The 23,210-nt window shown below is 43.9% G+C and overlaps 3 protein-coding genes across 4 annotated transcripts; 2 read left to right on the top strand and 1 right to left on the bottom strand.

The window, feature by feature from the left end:
• Positions 1–4,679: 4,679 nt before the first annotated feature.
• LOC129863760 (jeltraxin-like) lies at positions 4,680–7,141 on the top strand. The gene is made up of 3 exons (XM_055936001.1): positions 4,680–4,998; positions 5,143–5,717; positions 5,948–7,141. The coding sequence occupies exons 1-3, from the start codon at positions 4,917–4,919 to the stop codon at positions 6,284–6,286; spliced, it is 996 nt and encodes a 331-aa protein (XP_055791976.1). The 5' UTR covers positions 4,680–4,916; the 3' UTR covers positions 6,287–7,141.
• Positions 7,142–10,249: 3,108 nt separating this feature from the next.
• LOC129863758 (beta-crystallin B1-like) lies at positions 10,250–23,084 on the bottom strand. Of its 2 annotated transcripts, none has more exons than XM_055935998.1 (6): positions 22,994–23,084; positions 12,553–12,694; positions 11,883–12,001; positions 11,491–11,623; positions 11,080–11,222; positions 10,250–10,656 (listed from the first exon to the last, which is right to left on the bottom strand). In XM_055935998.1, exons 2-6 carry the CDS (start codon positions 12,673–12,675, stop codon positions 10,479–10,481), a joined length of 696 nt encoding a protein of 231 aa, XP_055791973.1. In that variant the 5' UTR covers positions 12,676–12,694; positions 22,994–23,084; the 3' UTR covers positions 10,250–10,478. The 2 variants fall into 2 exon arrangements, with proteins under 2 accessions (XP_055791973.1, XP_055791972.1); XM_055935997.1 differs by lacking the exon at positions 22,994–23,084 and adding an exon at positions 13,324–14,337.
• On the top strand, positions 17,799–20,725 carry LOC129863759 (beta-crystallin A4-like). Its single transcript, XM_055936000.1, has 6 exons — positions 17,799–17,854; positions 18,892–18,938; positions 19,654–19,772; positions 19,922–20,063; positions 20,177–20,319; positions 20,509–20,725. Exons 2-6 carry the CDS (start codon positions 18,900–18,902, stop codon positions 20,654–20,656), a joined length of 591 nt encoding a protein of 196 aa, XP_055791975.1. The 5' UTR covers positions 17,799–17,854; positions 18,892–18,899; the 3' UTR covers positions 20,657–20,725.
• Positions 23,085–23,210: the final 126 nt, after the last annotated feature.

Here is a 23,210-nt window from a genome sequence, read left to right as displayed (position 1 = left end):
CCCTTGTACTGTTTTCTGGTTTCTGACCCCTGCCTGGCCTGACCTCGAGACTGCCTATTGTCTGGTACTGTTTGGACCTGGTTTATGAACTCTCACCTGTCCCCAACCTGCCTTGCCTACTCCCTTTGTTATTATAAATATCGGAGCTCCACCATCTGCCTCCTGTGTCTGCATTTGGGTCTCGCCTTGTGCCCTTATATACATATCTGGACTCAATATAACTTCCTATCTTGAATGTGCTGAGAAAACAGATATGGTATGTATACAGTCAGTATTTGTCAACATGAGAGAAAATAGGATGTCACATATCTCAGGATATCGTATGAGTCCATATCCGGCCGTAGGAAATGTCCATGTGTGATATTCGGAGTAATCCCAATATCATATGTCTAAACGACACATCTGGATTCAGAATTTGTCAGTATATGGTGCATATCCGCAAAACTCCAAATATGCAAAGATATGTGATATGGAACCTTTTCACCCATTGATCACATAAAAAGCATTTCCAAGACCGCATACTTCCACCTAATTAACATTTCTAGTTCAAACACTTTATTTCACAACAGGTTGCTGAAAAACTGGTCCATTAGTTTGTCTCAACACGGTTAGACTACTGTAATGCCCTCCTGTCTAGTTGCTCTAGTTCCTAAATTAAAACCCTGCAACTTGTACAGAACACTGCTGCCCACATTTTAACCAACACTAAAAAGTATGAGCTGCACTGGCTGTAATGTATCGGTCCGATTTTAAGATTTTACTTGTAACTTTTAACTGCCTTGCTCCCTCTTATCTGACAGACATGTTCATTCCATACAACCTGGGGAGAAGGTTCTGCTCCCAATGTACTGGCCTGTTAACAATACCTAGGTGTAGAACCAAAGCTGGGAGCGGAGCTTTATCAGAGCCCCACAGCTGTGGAACGACTTGCCCTGTCATGTAAGGGCAGACCAGGCACATGCACAGACAGGACCTGTGCCCAGCACATGCCCCTTCGCCCTCCCACTCGCCAAGTGGCCTTTTGGGTCGTGGTATAATTATATATTTCTTTGTAGAAGGTTTTGTCATTGTTGTTCTGAGCCAGTGGTTTATTATTGTTCTGAACCCATTGCCCGCAAGTCGTTGTGACGTCTTCTAGTCGTCGTGACGTCAAGTCGTTGGTTGAGATTACATTCGAGTACATGGTTTGAGATTCTGTGCAGATTAGATGTGGCCAGGGCAACAAATTGAAATGTCCGTACTGTGAGCAAGATGAGCTAAAATCTAACGAAGGAACATTAGATAAACCTTCTCAAACTTTTTCAGCTAGTTGGCTGTCAAAATTGAACTGATAAACAATGGGGAATTGTAGCCTCCTCATCCTTCTGCAGCTTGCCTGCCAATGCATGCTCGTCCCAACCAAGCACCCAAGCTAACTGGCTAAAGTTGGCTAGCTTGCTAGCTGCTTCCAGACTCAAATGAGAGAACACCTCACTCTGACCATTTTCACAGAAGCAGATCTGGTTACCTAGGCTGTTTATATGTTATCTAGAGAGTTCTTGACTAACCATTACTTTTTTTGTCTATGTTTACTGACACTGGTCATATTCAGCGGGTGTTACGCGTTCGTAAATTCATCAGTTATTCTCCGCTCTGGCACACTCAGATGAGAGTGCTCTGAAATCAGAGTAGATAGCCAGAGTAAATTTGTGAACACAAGAGATATGCTAACTGCTAACAGTTGTTCAAGTTCTTGCTAGCTAACAAAATGACACCTGCATCTCTAGCTGTGTGTAGCCACCAAAAAACAATATGAGGGGAAAGTCAGTCACTCACCCACTCCTCCAATGGCATGACATCCTCCTAGCTGCTAGCTAGCTATCTGGCTAACATTAGGCTCTGTGTTTGTGACTGACTTGTGATCCATGCTCTTGCTAGTTTGGTTGTATTGACATTCCCAGCCTTAGTTACATTCGTCAGTTTTTTTGTCCAGAATATTGAGTCATTGAAACTGAAACAGTGCATCCCGAATGGAGGCAGCAAACTATGTACCAGGCCAGCTCTGATTTACAACCTATTTTTGGGACCACCAAGAAATGTATAGGTGAATTATATGAATCATACATTGAACTGCATCCATCTATTCTGACAACAATGTCTTGGTGTACATCACGGAACTCTGAGTAAAATAGAATCTATTTTTTAAAACCTCTTATGAAGTTGGTTTTGTAGCATAAACTGGGATTTTGACTGATATTTTATGATTGTCTGTTGGTTTCATATCTGCAAATTAGTTAAAACGCTATCAGTTCCACTTTAAGCTTTAGGTCACAGGTTACTTTGTGTGCTAAACGTGAAACGTTTTTTTGCAAATGGAAGTAATAGTTGTACATTTCGATTGGGAAATGCCTAATGGTTGTGTTTTAGTATTCTTATGATTGGGACCTACTGGCTTATTATGTCAGAGTTTATGGACTGCTTATCCTAAAGCATCATGCTGTGTGTGACTGTCTTTCCATCGGCCCTATGCAGTGGTGTAGTGGTGCCTGGAGAAGTGGGTATAACTCAAATTTTCCCCAGAAGTTCCCAAATGGCCAGCAAAGGAAACCTGTGTGAAAAAGTCTGTTTTCCTATGCTTTTTATGAGTTTTCCTTGTTTGTCAGATTTTCACTCTCAAAATAACACTTTTTTAAATTGAAAAAAATACAAAAATGTGATGGTCTAAGTCCACAACAATCTAATTGGGTGGAGCTCTCAGGGCCTGGCTTCCCAGTGGATGGGCCTCTGTCCACCCAGACCCATCCATGTCTCCATGCTAAAACCAGTTGAGAGCTGCACACTCTTACTGTCTGCGGATGATATTCCGCTGAAACTAGGCTGTGTGCGGCGCGCATGTGAATATATGTCACGTGCTTTGCGATTATGTAGGCTACTTTGTGCATGATTTCTCTATTGTACTACGTACTTGATAAGTCATATAACTCCACTACATTACTTTGATACGCATCAGTAGGGATTAAGGAGTATACGCAATGCCCACTGGAAAAAATGTACATACGGTTTATACCTGCGTATACCCTCCACTTCACCACTGGCCCTTTGCGTTTTACAAAAAGTGCATTACGGTTACTGTCCTTTCATAATCACGAACCTGTCACACACTGAAGGTCTGCCTATAGGTTCGCCAACATGTCAATAATAGATATTAAGAATGTTAATATACTGTATTAATGTTTCAATAAAGGAGTGTATATATTTGGCCTGGCAAAGCGGTTTTATGCGCTGACTGAATGGAAGCTGATAATTGTGAGTTTTTTACTCTGTTGGTCTCTGCTGGTCTCGGGAAGAAATGACCAGTCCTCTCTGTCTGAGACCGAGTCAAGACAGAGTACAAATGTATCCAACACCGAGACAAGACCACATTGACTGTCTCGAGACGGGATTCGAGTACTACACCACTGGCGGCACCTTACTCATCAATATATGTTAACAATATGACAACCTTACTTTATATTAATGGGTTTAACATGCTGTATTCTTTTAATTAATCTACAGACAAATTAGAATATTAAGTATCTAACTTGCATAAAGCAGTATACAAAGTTGTATTATAATTTCATAAATTGTTAATAACTCAGTTTTGCATGAAGATTTGTTAATAATATGACAATCCTAACTTAAATTATTGGGCTTAAATGATCAAATAAAATTGTATTCGTCACATGCTTTTAAACAACAGGTGTAGACCAACAGTGAAATGCTTACTTACGGTCCCTTCCCAACAATGCAGAGAGAAAGAAAGTAGATAAATAATAGAAAAGTAAAAACACGTAATAATAAAAGTACTAATAAATACACAATGTTTAACGATAGCTTGGCTGTATACACGGGGTACCAGTACCGAGTCGAGGTGCAGGGGTACGAGGTAACTGAGGTAGATATGTACATATAACTAGGAATAAAGTGACTAGTTAACAGGAGAGATAATAAACAGTAGCAGCAGCACATGTGAGGAGTCAAAAAAAGTTTGTGCACAAAGGGTCAATGCAGATAGTCCGGGTAGCTATTTGGTTAACTTACTGTAATGATCTATTCCGTAGTACCTACTTTCAATATTAAGTTCCTTAATTTGCATAATATCGCATTTTAAGTTCATACATTTTATTTTTATATTCTACATCAGCCCTGGAAATGTTGTAACAATATATCACCCTTTCTTGAGATATTGGACAAAACATGTTGAATTTAAGAATCCAGACAGGTGATTTGGTGCCATTATTGACTAGGGATTAACATTGATTTGTACACAACCTTTTACGATAATAAAATATCTCATCAATGGTAAATCTCTATCCTCATGAAATGAAGTGTTCTGTGTTCGTGGGGAGCTTTTTTACAACATGGAATACAAAGTAGAACACTAGAACCAAAGTTTCATTTTGCCCCCTAACACCTTGAGTATGGCATACAATATCAAATGTATACAATTTACCTTTTTATTCTCCAAGGGTTAAGTTTGAAGCATTTTGAGGGCACACTCAACTAATAAACATGAAGCTTTTACTGACAGCAGCCTGTGGAATAACAACCGCCTCACCACGCCTAATGGGTGGAGCTTATGGGTTCTGAGGTCTGTTTACTTCCAATTAACACCAACATTTTAAAATAAAATAAAATTGTAAAACAAAGTTTCTGTCATTATTTGATTTCTCATTATTCTATTTCTGGTTTTGTTACAAAAAAAAACGAAAAGACGAGTCAGTTTGGTTCGTCGACAATTGCGTGACATTGCAGAAACGAAACTCTTCCGTAAACCTTGCTGAGAAACGAAACCTACACCTATCAGAGAGCTTTTTTGTTGTTGCACACGCTGTTGAGGACGGGTGTAAGGATCTTACCGCTCTAAATCCTCTCACACTGCCGAAGCTCACAAGAAGATGATTTCGGTGCTGCTTAACGTTCTTGTGCTGATGTCGGTGTGGGGCCTAACTGGGGCAAGATATCGAACAACCCCATCAGGTACCGCATTCAAACACACACAGATACTGTGTTAGGTGTGGGTTCTTTGAAGTGTTTAGTGACAAATAACTTTTTAAAGTAGTGCTACACAGATAATATTGGATTGATTGATGGATTTGTTGATTGATTTATTCTCTGCCTCAGGCCCCTCCACCTTAGACCTGCGTGGTCAGGTGTTTACAGTGACATATAGAGGGGAACTCACCATGTACACAGATGCGATCTCGCCCTCTCCCTACTCCTCTCCCTCCCCTTCTCCCGACTCCTCTCCCTCCCCTTCTCCCTACTCCTCTCCCTCCCCTTACTCCTCTCCCTCCCCTTCTCCCTACTCATCTCCCTCCCCTTACTCCTCTCCCTCCCCTTCTCCTTCCTCATCCACCACCTTGAATCCCTACACCTCGTATCCCTACACTACCTCCTCTCCCACTCCCTCTGCTCTGACTGTGTGTCTGCGTTACATGGCCGAGGAGGGAAAAGACTTGACTCTCTTCAGCCTCACTCAGGGGAACTACTGGAACCTTTTACTGAAAAGGTATTATGGGATGGACCACCTCTCCATCTATTCCTCCTCCCAGGACTTTCGCTCCTATAAGCTGCTCATGGGGGTCACAGAGCCACGCCCCTGGACCAGCCTGTGTGTTACCTGGGAGAAAAAGACAGGCCTGGCCCAGGTGTGGAGAGGCGGGACTGTCAGCGTCAGGAAGAGGGTGTTTGGCCAGGTAAGAGGAGAGAATGTGGGAGAGGAGTGGGGCGGATAGGTGAGGCACCGCTGCTGACCCAGTGCCTCTCAACATGACTTGAGATTGTTTCAGTATCTCTCAAAAGTTGTCAATAAACTCCTGAGTCTCATGAAGTAATTCAGCATAATGTAGATTATCGTTTTTCTTTAGTTGATATGTATTCTAATTATGCAATATTTTTCTTTGTATTTCTTTGTGTGTGTGTGTAGGTGACCAATGGGCCTCCTGTCTTGAAAGTGTATAAGTTTGAGGGTCAGGTAACTGACGTGGAAGTGTGGGACAGAGTCCTCTCCCCAAGATGGATAATGGGCTACATGTCTGGGTGGCAGTCCTACTGGTCCTACAGCCCTGGTAATGTGCTAACCTGGTCCAATGCCATCTACTCCACCAATGGAGAGATCTTTCTGGAGGAAAACACTTATAACTCTGACCATCAGTCTATCAGAGGCCACGACCAGCGCACAGGACCAGTGAAAAGGAAGACAAAGAGAAAGTTTGAATGGAGGAAGAGTGAGAATGCAGAGCAGAGACAGAGGGCATGGCTGTAGGGGAGAGTAGTGATTGCCACCACTGGCGATTTTAACTTGTAAATCTTGTTGGGGCAAAAAATAACAAAAGTGGGATGCATGCCAGCAAATCCACAACACTAAACAATACATTAATTGCACTATAACGGTGACAAACGGTGCCCACAAACGGCCTATATAAGCAGATCAGAGGCAATCCGTAATTTCGATTAAGACAATGGAGAGCTAGGATGGATGTAGTCAATATAACTATTTTAGCACTTTTGAAATGTACAGCGACAGAATTCAGAACATGGGCCATTCTTACAGTGTTTTCCCTGTACACCAAGTCAGAACGATAGGACAGATAAAGGGGGCATATAAGCAGACAATGAAAGCTTACACTAGCTTAGAATATTCAATGATTACATTTCTCTAAAACAGGTTATAGACTACATGAGCACCACCAAGTCAGAACAGTAGGTGAAATTAAGAGGGGTAAATAGACCAAATTATTAGAGTGAGGCACATGGGCTACTAACATCTTACTACACAACAACCACTTAGTACTACTTTCTTAGCTACAGTGTACATATCTATGATATATTTGTTTTACATTTTTTCCAAACTGCTATGTGACACGTATTAATGCCAAAATAACATGCAAAACAGGCAAGTGTATTTATTTATTTTGCTAAAAATGTGGGGCTCAAAACAGCCCCACCTGCCCTGAATGACAGGTCGCCACTGATTGCCACTAACCCATACTTTAGATTAGAAGATGTACCTTATGTCCTATTGATGCTCCTTGGTTGATACTTGTGAATCACTTAATGACTGCATTAAAAAGATAATTAGCCTACAGTATAGGCGACATAGGCCTATATAATTCAATAACATTGAAGTAGATGTCTTGTTCATTCAATTGAGTTCTATTTTGCTAATTGTATGCTACCGTCTGTAATTTTGCCTCAATATTTTTCATGATGTGTATCAACATGTGCGCAATGATGTGCCAAATCTTGATCTGTTGCATTATAGGGTAATCATTAGAAAAACCCGACTCAATAGTTGCTGCCATAAGTGATATCTTTTTAGTAGCTGATCCGTCATCAGTATTGTGGAATAATTCTAATGTTAAGGTAAGATTTCACTGGAGAAAGGTGATTCAACTTCCCGAGAGCAGCGCGGTCTCTTTCGATCCTATCAGTATCGGCACATGCCTCAACGACACACTTAGCGAACATTCTCTTTGCGTGATGTTTTGGGAAACGCACGTTACATCTTCGGCTGAGGGAGGAGAAATGCATTGTTAAAACACTCCTACGCATAAATTCTATCGCGATCTTGAAACTGGGCCCTGGATCTGCTACATTACAAAATTCTGATTCTAACTGATTTCCCATGTCTGTTCTGATGGAGTCAAATTAAGTCCTAATCTGGCTGTTGATTAAAATGATTGTTAAGAGTTAAATGACAGCTACATGATTTAAATGATTGTTCAAATTAAGTGCATGGCAAATTAAAAGCAATTGATGAGAAAAAATGTGTGTGATTGTGTTACACTAGTCTTAACCTGGGTCTGTGAAATCGGCCCTTTAGCAAAGGAGGCTGCTGATGGGAGGACGGCTCTTAAGAAGGGCGTGTGTTCGATACCATTTTCTTCATTCTGTCCCTGCCTGTCCTCCCCAATTCAGGTGCCACCGGCCACCTGTTAATAATGACATGTTGCCATGTCACAAAACAGCCTCAGAGCGTCAATATTTAACATGAAGACATGTTTTTTTTTTTTTTCATCATGTACCATCAATTATGATAAAATATGAACAACAGCAGTTTATGTTGAGGCACAAGCTTGGGCTGTCATTGTAAAACATATCAATCATTTAGATCTCTGAAACTCAGACAGAAACAGATTCTCTAGCTTTGGCATGTACAGTTTCATCTGAACAGATCACTCTTTATATCGATACTGAGATGAATTCATTAACATTCAATAACCCTAAAAACTGACGGCCATAGAGACAAAAACATGATAAACCATTAAACTACTTCCCAGTCATCCGCAGTTCCATAAAAACATATGTTTGGTTATGTGCAGCCTGGAGAGCAGCATCAGACCAGGCACCGACAGGAACACTAAGGTGTGTGTGACCCTGTTAAATTACTTCAAAATGCATCTCTACCCCCACTGCTTGAAGTAATTATTGATCCTATTCCAGCATGGTGGAGGCTAACTACTAGTCTCATCCACCAGCCTAGCCTGGGTACGACGTTAGCCAACTACAGTACGTTTATGACTACAGAACTCTTTTAGATCAGTGAATATTTACAAGGCAGAGAATAAGGAGGGATGCATGTTACAAGTGTTCAAACGTTTTTGTGATTTCCCTCGTTGTTTGAAGTGCAGGTGAAGGCAGGACAGGGCAGTCCAAACTCTACACTCCCCTCCTGTGGCTCTAGTAGAAACTGCACCTCACAGACAGGGTCACAATGAGAATTGCGAGTCTACTAGCTTATATTACCAGACACCATCAGTTTAAAGCAGATAATATTATGAAGTGAAGGCAGAAAGGTTGATATATATCTCCATGTTGATATCGACAGTTACAAATGGCTTCAAACCGGAAACAGTCTTGGATTGTTTTGTAATCGTTACAAAATTGAAGTAAGGTGGGATGCATGTTGCAGTGTTTCACAACATTGCTGAACACCGCAGTCCTGAATGCAGGCCTGGTCTTGTCCCTTTGGAGTGGTAGGTACAAGATGCCTCTATCCACTGGTCCAGGGAAAAAATATTCTCTCCATAACAGTTGAGGTTAGGATTGGGGCATTAGTTTGGCAATCTGATCCTAGATCTGTGGTTAAGGGCAACTTCTACCCAGAGCTGTGCGAGTCTGTCTCCATGTCTGACATTCCCTCAGTTCAGTAGCTGACTGGTGCTGGTATACTGACCTTTCCTCGCTTTGAAAAGTGCTGCCATGTTGACTGCTCAGTTTGCTGCTTGTGCAATCATACAGAGACGGAAGAGGAAGCGAGACATCCCACTCCCTCTTTTTTGTTCTGTTTCATATACAGTCAATGAACTAAGCAGACCAGACGCATAACCATATAGAATTCAGACAAGTATAACATGTTGGTGATTACAATCGAGCGCCTCGGACAAATTCCCTATGAAATGAACCGATGCTGTAAACAAGCAAAACACAGCAGCAAATTTAACAAACGTTTTTATTGATTAGCATGATGTGTATCCAAGTCTGTATTGTTGTGGTTTCAACAAATTGAAGAACTGCTTTCACTTACTGTATATCTTCATAGGTTTTGAAAACGATCGGGTCAGCACAACGCGGAAGCGTCAATTATGACTTAGCAACGGTTATGAAGGAGAACGTGGGCTCTCGGAACCTTCAGACATGTTTTATATTTTTTATGTAACCTTTATTTAACTAGGCAAGTCAGTTAAGAACAAATTCTTATTTACAATGACGGCCTACCCCGGCCAAAACCTAACGACGCTGGGCCAATTGTGCACCGCCCTATGGTACTCCCAATCACGGCCGGTTGTGATACCGCCTGGAATCGAACCAGGGTCTGTAGTGACATCTATAGCACTGAGACCGCTAGACCACTCGGGAGCCCAGTCAAGGTGACGTTGATTAACGTTATACAAGCTTTATCTACATGCATTCTCATTGTTAGGAAATAATCATTTCCACTGTTCAATCGACAACTGAGAGGCCGAGACTGTCTGTCAGCAGGTGAGAGGGGCTGTGTTCAACCTTTAACCCCTCACTAATCAGATGGTCCTTTCTCAGTCCAACAGGACAGATGGAAGAGAGAAGAACAGAAGGAAGACAAATAGGGAGAATACAGTTGGACGGACAAAAGGGAAGAGAGAGAAAGAAACAATGAATATCAAACAGAGAGAAAAGGACAATGAAGCACAAAATGTTGTCACAGTGAACACAAGGCTTTGAATAAAGTAGTCCAGGGCGAAAGGAATTCAAGTTTTTCAAAACATGTTTATTATTTGGCATCATAAAAAGTCATTTAGGTTGTTCCGGTCGGTACGATGCTGCCGTTCCATCCCTTTAGGATGGAGGGTGAAGGTGGGTGGAGGGAAGGAAAGAAGGAATAGGATTGGAGAAATAAAAAGCGCCCGATGCGCGGGTTGAGCGAGCGAGGGAGGGCTGGATGGCTGCAGTTACAAAGTGCATCCACCAGAGGTCGCTCACTTGCTGGCGGAGGTGAGGTTGAAGCAACCACGCTGGTGGAACTGCATGTCCCTGACGCGACGCATGGACTGGATCTGAGGCTGGAAGGCACAGAACTCGTTGTAGTGTCTGTAGTCACCACACTCAAATAGGTACTGGTAGCCTCTGTATCCGGGGTACTGGTAACCCACCCACCTGGAGAGAGAAGGAAAGGAAAGGAGAGAAGGTAATGTTTTGTTACATTTAGATTGATAGTCATTTTTAGGCTGTTTTTTAGAGACAACATGAGTCACATTGGAGTTCTGTGTTTCCACTTAAACACAACCCAGCCCTCCTCCCCGTGGCTGCCTGAACACTTCACTTTATACAGTGACACTTCCCACAAGCCCTCATGTTGTCACTAGGCAGGAACCTGCAACTCTGCCTCAGGCTCTGGGCCACACATAGATCCCTATACTGCTAATGTATTGCTGCTCTAGTTCTTGTTTCTCCTACAGATGTGGGTTTTTATCTTCGATATAGGTGAGGATTTTGCAGTCCCAGTATCCATAAAAAAAAGATTTCTGGTGTGTGTGCGTAAGTACGAGTGTGTGTGGTTGAGTGTGTGTGTACACTCACACTCCACCGGGTACCCTCACGCTGCCCACTCTGTCGGTGAAGCCGTGCGCCCAGAGGGTGGGCACGTCATCCTCCTGGATCTCCATCTTATTGCCCTTGAAGTCGGAGAGCTCAAACAGACAGATCTTGTGCTCCAGGCTGTCCTGTGGAGGGAAGGAGAGAGGGATGGGGAAGAGAGGGGGGAGGGAAGGAGAGAGGGATGGGGAAGAGGGGGGAGGGAAGGAGAGAGAGTGTCAGGGAAAAGGTTGGAGGGTCTCTTCACTAGCTACTGTATTAGCCCTGGTCATCAGCTGTTCTCGCTCCGGCGAACTCATTCGTCACTGTCATGTTTGGAATGTGTGTGAGAGAGAGTATATTGGAAAATGTGACCGTGTGTGTGTGTGTGTGTTTTGTAATGCGTGTGTTCCTCACCATGCGGATGGGCCTGAGGGACATGAGGCAGTCGCTACGGTAAGAGTTGCTCCAGGTATCCCAGCGAGGGTACTCTCCCTTCTCCAGGATAAACATCTCCCCACGGAAGTTAGTCTGCTCAAAGGCAACAAAGCTGGAGAGGGGGGGCCGCCGGGGACAAGGGGGAGGGGGGAGAGGGATTAGAAGACGGGTCAAAATGGAATGAGCGTGAAGGGCCACGAAAAATGACAGCATCAGTGTTTGGGCTCAAATGTTTGGCTCAGTGAGTTTGTCTTCCTGTGTGTTGGACTAGCATGTAGAGTTGATTGCTTTGTGTGTGATTGTGTCCTGTAGGTGTGTATGTGTGTGACTGTGTGTGTAATCTTGCCCTGTAGGTGTGTGTGTCCACTTACGGGCCGCACTCAACGATGATACTGCGCACTCTGTCCATGCCGCGTTCACACACGTTCATGCACTCGTTCTGGATCTCCATCATTCTGCCCTGGAAGTTCTCCTGGTCGAACAGCATGATCTACAGGGGGCAGTGGTCAGAGGTTAGATGCCATTATCAATGGAAGAGGTCAAAGGTGAGATACTCTCCTTCTTCCACACATGTTGTATTCTGTGTTGACCCTTTTGCCATAGAACTCGAACGAATTTGGTGCCTTTTACTACTGCAGGTATGTAACTAGGTCTGAGAGCCCGTTTGTGTCATTCAGTTTATCAATCAGTTAGAAAGCTCTGACGTTCTTCATGGTTCGGACTACCTGTACAGAAGCTTCCTTCCACTAAACCCAAAGCCACCTGCACTGCTGCGAAGGCTGCAAGATCTCTGGGGTCATCTCAAGACCCGCCGACTTAAGTAGCAACATTTACCAACCACAACAAACGCCCTGTATAATGTTCTATCCATAGTCAATTCACCCAGCTCAGATAAAAGTTCAAAGAGCATGGCTAACTTTAAACTGTTTGCTGCTCCCACACAATGGGTGGACGTTACTCTCTTTTTTTTTACTGCAGTTACAATTTGAATCCAGCTCCTGTGCCAAGTGGGTTGTGAGTATTTTTAATGTGTTGACTCACTCGGAAGTTTCCGACGCTGGGTTCTCCGGTCTTAGTGGCTTTGCTAGTGGCAGCGGGGGCAGGGGCTCCCTTGTCCTTGACATCAGTGCCCTGGCTGGAGGCGGACTTGGCGGTCTGAGACATGGTGAGGGATCAGGAGATTCTGACGGTGGGATGGATGGAAGGAGAAGGAAAGGGTGGAGGGAGAGGGGGATAAGGGGTAGAGGGAGGGAGAATGGAGAGAGGACAGGGAGAGGAGAGGAATGTCAGAGGAAAGAAGATGGAGCAGGCAGAGAGAGTAAAAGAGAGGAAGAAGGGAAAGAGGGCGAGAGAGAGGAGGATGGATGCAAGTAAAGAAAGGGAAAGGGAGAATGTGTGGGAGGTAGAGAGATCGATTGAGAGAAAGAGGGACAGGGAGCGGGAAAAAATCATCAAAACACAGATCAGGTAAAGGTGTGGCATCTATGTTCTCACTACAGAGTGAATGTGTGTTGTTTGTGTATGTCTTACTATTTCTTAGTTTTGTAACTAACTGAGGCAGGAAACAGCGGCCAAACACTTCCATAGGATGGATCAGAATCTCCAAGGAGAAAATAACCATCCATTGTACTAATCCAGCCTGGGGTCTGAGTGCCTCATGTAGGCCCTGAGACCTGGGCCTCTGTTAGGGCCTACGGCCCCGCCTGGGGGTGACACACCCGGGAATGGTAGGCTGAGAGGAGTGGGCCCCTGTGTGCTGTTTGCTGCTGTGGATCGACTGCTGTTTTCAGTTTGTGTGGGGTGTGTCCTTACCTGCGTGTACAGCTTGCTGTGCCGTGTGGGGTAGGCTGGATCGTGCTGGCCATCTCAGCGCAGAACCCTAGCTTTTATACCCTGGCAAAGGCTGAACGCAAGGGCTCGGTGGACAATAGAAACACCAGCGTCATCAGAGTTGTTCTGGACCAAAGCCCCCTGGGCCATCGCAACAACCAGAACCCCCATCTGCCCCCCCGTGCTGCCTGTAAGCACTTTACTGTCAATGGAAAGCCCTGACATTGGCACTTTCCCCCTCTGTTAGTGCGCTGAGCCTGTAAGCTACAGTAGCATATAGTGCACAGGAATGCATAGACCTGGAGGGTGTAAGGAGTTAACACACACACACACAATCTCTCTCTGTATCTTTCTCTAACTCTAACAGGTGAAACTGCACCAGCACTTAGCTTAGTTTTGAAAAGAGAAAGACTTATGATTCAAATGACATAAGATTTTATTTTGAAGTGGGAAAAGTTGATGAAGAAAAGGTGGGATTGCAATTTATTTCCATTCACGTACGTTTTGTCCGGACGGATTTTTTGTGTGATCTTCTTCTTCATCTGGTTAGTTGAGAGCAATCAATAAAATAAAGTTATGCTCCCTATTCATATTTTTCAAATGAGAATGATCATAATGGGATAGCGGCGGGTAGCCTAGTGGTTAAAGTGTTGGACTAGTAACTGAAAGGTTGCACGATCGAATCCCCGAGCTGACAAGGTAAAAATCTGTCCTTTTGCCCCTGAACAAGGCGGTTAACCCACTGTTCCTAGGCTGTCATTGAAAATAAGAATTTGTTCTTAACTGACTTGCCGAGTTAAATAAAGGTAAAATAATGTATTATTATTAAAGAACATGTAAAGGACCTGTCACTAGGTCATCATATCTCACACACACATACAGCACGCACATGTTTCACATAGACATGACGCTAACACACAGACAGTACCACAGCATTATAAAGCACCTAGAAGTGTGGTAAAGGAGGGTGATGGCGAGAGAGAGAGAGGCGGAATAATAGAGTAGAAATAACCTGGAGGAGAATGTCAAACTCTTTAGTCTCTCTACTCTTCTACTCTCTCGACCCTATCTCCATCTACCCCCCCCCCCCCCCCCCCCCCCCTCTCACCACAGGTCTTTATGACACTGTTCGTCTTCTCCGTCCGTTGTCCAATCAAGTACAGGTCTCTCCACTGTGTACTGTAGGTCAATATCAATGATCATATAGTCATGTTGCTGGATGACTTTTAAATGTTGACGTGTGCATCGCGATCCTTGATTGATTGATTGTTCATCACCTATATGTATCGAAGATAAAAACCCACATCTGTAGGAGAAGCAAGAACTAGAGCAGCAATACATTAGCAGTATAGTGATCTATGTGTGGCCCAGAGCCTGAGACAGAGTTGCAGGTTCCTGCCTAGTGACAACATGAGGCCTTGTGGGAAGTGTCACTGTATAAAGTGAAGTGTTCAGGCAGCCACAGGAAGGAGGACTGGGTTGTGTTTGTGTGTCATAGATGGCAAGGGTACAGCTGTAATGACAAGCCACTACTAGGGCATAATGACTCCAAAACTAGCTGGTTGAGTTAAGGTTGGTTGAGTAAGGGTTGGTTGAGTAAAGGTTGGTTGAGTAAAGGTTGGTTGAGTAAGGGTTGGTAGAGTAAAGGTTGGTTGAGTAAAGGTTGGTTGAGTAAGGGTTGGTTGAGTAAAGGTTGGTTGAGTAAGGGTTGGTAGAGTAAAGGTTGGTTGAGTAAGGGTTGGTTGAGTAAAGGTTGGTTGAGTAAAGGTTGGTAGAGTAAAGGTTGGTTGAGTAAGGGTTGGTTGAGTAAAGGTTGGTAGAGTAAAGGTTGGTAGAGTAAAGGTTGGTAGAGTAAAGGTTGGTAGAGTAAAGGTTGGTAGAGTAAAGGTTGGTTGAGTAAAGGTTGGTTGAGTAAAGGTTGGTAGAGTAAAGGTTGGTAGAGTAAAGGTTGGTAGAGTAAAGGTTGGTAGAGTAAAGGTTGGTTGAGTAAGGGTTGGTTGAGTAAGGGTTGGTTGAGTAAACGTTGGTAGAGTAAGGGTTGGTTGAGTAAAGGTTGGTAGAGTAAGGGTTGGTTGATTAAAGGTTGGTTGAGTAAGGTTACAAAAAAAGTGTATAAAATAATGGCAAATGATGATCTCAACAGATAAAATACAAAAATACATAGACCAATTTTACATGGAAACCCGGGCACCTATCAATGTCTAAGAAATCCATCTCTGTATTATTTATAATTCAGAGTCATTCATTCTTCTGTTATCTTATCATTCTAAGCAGGCCAGTGTAGAATAGGAAACATAGGCTGTGTTTACAAAGGCAGTCCAATGCTGATATTTTTATTGGAAAAGGAGCTGATCTGATTGGTCAAACGACCAATTAGTGAAAAAAAGATTAGAATTGAGCTGGTTGTGTAAAGGCAGCCATAGATACCAGCTTTCCACAGGATCCAGTCAGAGAGAGGTAGGCTAGTACCAGTCTCTGCTCCTTTCTCTGTTGACTAATGGTTGACTGGGCAATCACTCTGCTGTCATAACGGCCAGCCCAGCGCTGTGCTCGCTCAACACAGTGTTGTGAGCTAATGCTACAGGTATCTGGCTAACATCAAAGCCATGGCTATGCTAAAGATATGGCTATGCTAAAGCTATGGCTAATGCAAAAGCCATGGCTATGCTAAAGCTATGGCTAATGCAAAAGCCATGGCCAATACTACAGCTATGGCTAATGCGTTATAAACAGCTTACGCATTATAGCAGAGTTTGTCAAAACATGTCAAAACAACATGTGTTCATTAATGAATAAATTATTGTAAGCAACCTTCTTTTAGTGCTGTGAAGTTTTTTTGAGTAATTGTTTTCTTCTTTTTGTACTGACCAACAACACTACAGCGGCGGTCGACGTCACCGGCCTTCTAGCCATCGCCGATCCACTTTTCATTTTCCATTTGTTTTGTCTTTGTCTTACACACTTGGTTTCAGTCCCCCAATTACTTGTTCATTATTTAACCCTCTGTTCCCCCATGTTTGTTTGTATGTAATACGGTCCGTTATGTGGGCTCGCTTTATTGTATTTGTCTATTTTGAGTAAATTACGTTTATTTACTCATATCTGCTGTCCTGCGCCTGACTCCTCTACACAAGCTACACACAGACCTCATTACAACAACAGTTTGTTAAACATCAAATTAAATAAATGCATATGTAAAAAGCATGATGTATACTTTTGAATTGATTCAGTTGTGATGGTTAACATTTTTTTATAAACATGTTTAGGAAAGTTAATGAAATACAAGAATATTCCCTTTGAAAAAAAGGACACACAGCCTAAGTACAAATGACATAGCCATTTGGTTAGCCTAATGGTTAACCAACTATAATAGTTCATAACCACCATTTTCCCCCCTTCTAAACAGTCCTTTCCACTGTTGAAGTGGAACCCGTCTGAGGGTTTCATGCTAAAGCAGCTGGAGGAAGACTTGCCTGCTGCTGACCCTCTTCCAACTCAGTCCTCTGTCTCATTTCTTGGCTCGGCTTATTCCCTCCCTCTCTCTCTTTATGTTTACGTTTCTCTCTCTGCCAGATGAGATGTCCACATTCCAGCACCAAATGGAGCCTCCTGCTGCTCTGTGTTATGAAACATGGGCGCATGCCCTGATCATGCTGCAGATTAACTATGAATAATTCTAGGGAGAAATAAGATGCGCACCATCAACGCTACAAGCCGTGTCACATTGTGGGGCTAACAGAATAACAACACCGTAGTCATCTACAGTCTAAAAGTCTACCATGCACAAGTTGAACTTGTACGTTTATATTGAAGATGTTCGGTTTCAGTCCTGTCAACCTTTTACCATGACAATCCACCAAAGGCATTAGTGATGACATAATAACAATTAAGTCAGTCGGTTAGACAGACAGACAGAATACTTTATCGATCCTTTAGAGGAAATAGGGGACAGTGATTGCAACAGATCAAATGAGGTGATGTGAACCAGGGTGCAACAGACAGGGAGACAGACAGGTCTCTCCCTACAGGTGAGTAAAGGACATGACATGCTTGTCAACAGAGAGGACAGGGTCATCCACTAGGCTCTTGGGATACAGCTAGTTAGCTGACAGACCCATAAGAATACATGAGATGTGATTGTGAACGATAGAAGTAAAGAAGTAAAAGGAGGAGATAGTGAGGGAGAGTTGGAGAGAGAGAGAGAGAGAGGGTGGCTTTTTGAGGGAATCCCCCTCCTCTCATCCCCCCTTGACATTCTAAGTGCCCTGTACTTGTCTCTTCTCTCCTCCTCTTCTCCCTATCCCTGGTCCCTGCCCTGGGTGATAGTGTGGTGTCTGCACTTCTGTCCCTCTATAGATTAACCCTGCTTTTGTCGGCGGGACAAAGAGAGGCTCCTCCCCGCTGCTGAGCTGGGGCTTTCAGTGTGGCCCTTTGCCAGGGGAGGCTTTAAAAGGGTGGGGGCGCGTGAGTCCTCTCACTCTCATTCCGGGACAGCGAAGGGCATCAAAGCAAGGTGAGTCTCTCTGTCCCACCCAGAGAACCATAGCACCAGCCTGATCATCCACCCAGCCAGCCAGGCAGGAAGGCAGAGCGGGGCAGAGTATCTAGGGTAGGGTAACAGGCCCCATAATGACTCGGTCTGCCCGCCACCACTTCACACCGCAGCCAGGCAGGCCCAGGGGCATAACTCTGGGCCCCGGGAACAGGGGCCGACAAGGGATGGAGAGAGTACAATCGGAAGAAAAAAGGGGAAAAATAGAGAGAAAAATCAAAGAGTTGCATAAAAAAAATAGGAAAAGGAGACCTAAAGAAGAATATCCTAGATGTGGCCCCTGGCCTGTTGGACTTTCCTCATTCCAGTACAGGATCTGTAAATAGCTGCTGACGCTTTCAATCCAGCATCACACAATGGTCCTGCTATTCAGGCCAGTCACTCCACGGCGCATGCTTTTAGCCTCGCTGGGATACTATCCTCACAGGCGTTGCAGCCCTGAACAACACATAGCTAAACCAAGCCTTTTAGCCACGCGTACAGAGCTAAACCAGCCTTTTCACATTCTAGAGCATTCGAGCTGTACGGGCCTTTTCAGTACATAAAAGCCATGTAGCGTAGAAATACATTGATGCGGTGGTACAATATGAATAGTTTATTAGACAGGGAGGGAGTCCTGCTGTACTAACCTGCCACTGGAATCTATTATGGTTATGGTTGAAGCACAATGTTGCTCCATTTCCTCCCTCCACCAGCTACTTTGCATACCTCTATATATATATATATATATTTTACCTGTATATTTGTTTGATGGTCAGTATTTTTGATATGGGCAAACTTTGTGGCCGAACTTTGCTGAGTGTCTGGGGCAGTGTGTGTGTTTATATGAGAAGAAAGAGTGTGTGTGTGTGTATAATGTGAGTATGAATGGGTGGGAAAGAAACGTTCAGCGGTCTAACTAGCATCCCGAGTTGCACATTGTCCAAATGTAACATTCTGTTCTTTGTAAAAGTACTATTGTTTATAACAGTCCTACTATCTGTCCTCTCTCATTCCAGACAATAACATGACTCACCATTGCACCAAGTTCTCCGGCCACTGGAAGGTATGTGAGACTGGCTTACTGAGTGTGCATCATATAAAAGGCCTGCCGTGGACCTGTTTCAATACTTTAAAATACATCCGTCCATGACCTAAAAGCAATGTAGTGGAATTCTTCCTTCCACCTATCCAACCGTGGCAGATCAGTGATTACCTCAAGGAAGGAAGACGGGAAAGAAGGATGAATTTGTCAAGTATTTGAGCTCAGTCTGTGGGTCCAGGAAAACTCTTTAACCTGAGAGATGCAGGAGAAACAGGTGTCTAGGATCAATGTGACAACCTGAGCTCAGGACAAACCGTTTATCACAGGAGTCTGTTCGGTCAACAGCAGAGTCGGGTCTAGACACACTCTTTCTGTTCCCGCTGAACACATTACACCCTGCACGAATTTAGACAAATCACAGACCATATTAACTCTAAAGAGGGAGTTGTAGAGACACTTACGGCTGCACAACACAGGCGGCTGGTGGCACCTTAATTGGGGAGGACGGGCTAATAGTAATGTCTGGAACGGAATGAATGGCACTTATCGAACGTGTCAAGCACATGGTTTCCACGTGTTTGATACCATTCCATTTATTCCATTCCAGACATTATTATAAGCCGTCCTCCCCTCAGCAGCCTCCCGTGCTGCACACAAACCTCCGCTTGAACCTGTCCAGGTAAATAGATAGATACAGTATGTAACCCACGTCTCTCTCTCTGTCTGTCCCTCTCAGATCATTGTCTTCGACGAGGAGTGCTTCCAGGGCCGTCGGCATGAGTTCACCTCCGAGTGCTGCAATGTGATGGAGTTCGGGTTCGAGACTGTGCGCTCCCTCAGGGTGGAGAGTGGAGCGTGAGTACTTACACACAAATCCCCACCCGCAGAAACACTCAAAACAGACCTTCCACTCGCTGGTTTCAGTCTTTAGAACTATTGCTCAGAGAAGCTGAGGGAAAATGATGATCTCTTACTTCTTCCCTTTCTCCCTCTCGCTCGTATAGTTGGGTTGGCTATGAGCATGCTTCCTACCAGGGCCAGCAGTTTGTGCTGGAGAGAGGAGAGTACCCCCAGTGTGATGCCTTCGGAGGTAGCAATGCCTACCACATCGAGAGGATGACCTCCTTTAGGCCCATTGCCTGCGCTGTGAGTAACTAAACTACCGCTATCTACTCATATCTGCTTCTATCACTATCTATTCCACACTCTTCCTCTTGACTGACTAACTGACAATCCTCCCCGCGGCTTCTCCCCTCCAGAACCACAGGGAGTGTCGTATGACCATCTATGAGCGTGAGAACTTCCTTGGTCGTAAGGGCGAGCTGAGCGACGACTACCCCTCCCTCCAGGCCATGGGCTGGTGCAACAACGAGGTCGGCTCCCTCAAGATCCAGTCCGGAGCGTGAGTAGCCGGGCCCTTAACACAGTCAACCTCTCTCTCCCTCTACTTCACTCACTTTCTCTCTCTTACTCCAATCTGCTTCTCTCTTTCATCCTCTCTCCAATCTAATTTTTTACTACTCCCTAAGCCTCATAGTATCCATTACCGCCAACTGACTCTGTAATCTCTTTCTGTCTCTCTACCTAACAGTTTCGTGTGCTACCAGTACCCCGGATACCGTGGCTACCAGTACATCATGGAGTGTGACCGTCACTGCGGCGAGTACAAGCACTTCAAGGAGTTCGGCTCCCACTCCCAGACCCCTCAGATCCAGTCCATCCGCCGCATTCAGCAGTAACCCCTCACCCGTTATCCCAAGCTTAACCCCACTGTTACCCAATGCTGAATAAACTGTCTTTCTAAAACATCACTGACCTCCCGTCCATGCTTGTGCCTCTCTGAATGTATGTCAACTGTAGGTAGAATTGTACTACTAGAAACATAGCTAAAGACACACAAACAAATAAACAAACACGGGGCTATTGAGACATTTTAGACTGGAGCGCTTCTGAAAACATTACATTTACTGGACAGCAGGTGGCGCTACGTCTCCATGACAGTAATCGCAAAAAAGAAGGAAAAAATAAGATCAATCTATTGACAAAATATAATAATAAAATATTGCTTGGTTAAATCAAATATAACAGTGTGATGACGTACATTGTTAAATAGAATTATGAGACAAAGTGGCCTTCGAAGACAGGCTATGATAAGAGTCAGGTGGGTTGGTGGAAGCTCGGCTGACCCCCACACCGTTTGGGATGGGCATTGGAGCCCAATTTTGCAGTGCTTTCATCACATGTGTTTGCGTCCCATTTGTAAAATACTTGTCCAAAAATAAATCACTGTTGTATAGGTTGTAAAGCCCAACAAAATTCGTCAGCAATTGGTATTCTATTAACAGTGCATCACAGTTGAAGGCCTACTGGCTAATTTATATGCATACTGAATTTTAGGAAAATCAAATATGCATGTATATATGCTTCAAAATCTGATTAAACAGGTCTCCAACATACGCCTACAGTAAAGTGGTTTCAAGATACACAAATGGGTTGTCTAATGATTCAGGGATTGGTGCATTGGATTGATCCGACTAGTTATCTCCCAGATGTGTCAGCCATCTATTATTCATGTGATAGAAAAAATGAAGATGCCCATACTGAGTGCCCAGTGCCTACCGCCCTCTTTTGAACACTGTTACAAATAATGCGTTTCCTTTTTTAGTTAAACAGACTAGTGCTAATTTTATATAATGGTATTTATTTTAATAAACTCGTAATAGGGCATTTATAATCATGTAGTTCCCCGTCCATGAGCGATGCGGTTCCATTACATGTTTTCCAGGCTTCTCAGTCGCAGCGTGAGGAAGTGGGGCTTTCACAGTAGCTAAACTCGCCTGTTTCTGAGAATACAGAATACACAGGGGGACACAAACCCACCACACAGCTGCACACAGGAGACTCAGCCAACGAAACGGAGTAAAGTCTACGGTCTCTACTCGGACTCACCAGGGATAACAAGAAGAAATCTGTGCCTCTTTGAGGAACGTAAACAAACAGGATATCAAACGTTCTCCCGCGTCGTCGGATTCTGTCGAATGCACCGATCTCAGCGGCTCGTACGGATTCCTTCGGGCTACTGTAGCAAGAGGAAAGTGTCTTGAGTAGCGCGCAACAAGGAGGAAAAGAAACGTATGGTCACAACACTTGACCGAGGAAGACACTGACGGGCAGCTGATATTAGAAGACAAAATGATATGCACTTAGGTTGTTAGTTTATCTTCCATTGTATGTTGGTTAGCTAGCAAGTTGTTGGTCGCCCAGAAAAGACTCAACTTCCAGTGGAAGTCAGTGGTGAGAGACCGTGGACGGTTAACAAGCTAACGTTAGCTAGCCAATTTCCTCCTTCCAACGCCCCCTCCCCCATCATAACAGCTAGCTAGCTACTGGTGTCTCCGTGCCAGAGCCCACAACACTGTGTGAAAGAAATGATTATGGCAAATTGTGTGCGGTTTCGCCTGTCTCTTTTGAAATGACGTGCATTTGCCCGAAGATCAGGATTCGTTAGCTGAGATCGCTAACTGCATGAGTGCGTTTCGTGTCGGTGTGATAACGCGGTTGTTAGCTAGCGCTATCTATGCTAGCTAAGTAAGTATATTATCTAACGTTAGCTGGTTAGTTCAAATTGAACTGGCTACAGTACAGGATTAGCTACTTGCTAGCGACTGTAAGTAACTCGCTACCAAGTAGCAACGTTTTGCACAGCAGTTGGTCGTAGCTAACAATTGTCCCTAGTTAAATTTAGAATCTAACGTTAACTGGCTGTTTTCGTGGCATAATTTGTTTAAATATTGCATATAGTTACTGTAGTGCCAATAACATTGTTGTTTTCTCGTTAGCTAGCTAGATTTTGTCGGATATCTAGCTGATTGTTTCGGCATTGTTTTTTTGCACGCTGGCCTGGATATTCAGCTAGCAACCTGCGTCTATATGGCGACGTTCTACGATTTATGTCCTCTGATAAAGAAGAACATTGTAGACAGACAGGAAGCCAAAAACTGACGATATGAAAGCAAAGCTGACAATTGGAGGCGATTGTTTTGATTCTTCATTTTGGTGAATACATGTGAACCTACCTTATTCGGCATCTGGACTATTCAATCGTGGTCAGTTTTTTTTGTGATACAGGCGAGCTGGCTTGCTCTTGTTATTTTAGCTTTCTACCCTTATCGTTTTTACAGGATGTCTTCATCGGATGCCATTTCGATAGATTTTATGCAGCCCATCTTTGTCGACGCTTAATGTTTTGTTTTATATTAAAGCATAGGCGACAAGAAACAGTTAGGAAGCTTG

Source organism: Salvelinus fontinalis, chromosome 10 (genome assembly GCF_029448725.1).
Source record: "Salvelinus fontinalis isolate EN_2023a chromosome 10, ASM2944872v1, whole genome shotgun sequence".
In the NCBI taxonomy this organism is placed as follows: Eukaryota; Metazoa; Chordata; class Actinopteri; order Salmoniformes; family Salmonidae; genus Salvelinus; species Salvelinus fontinalis.
The sequence above is the reverse complement of the archived record's forward strand: the minus strand, read 5'-3'. Positions and strand labels throughout refer to the sequence as shown.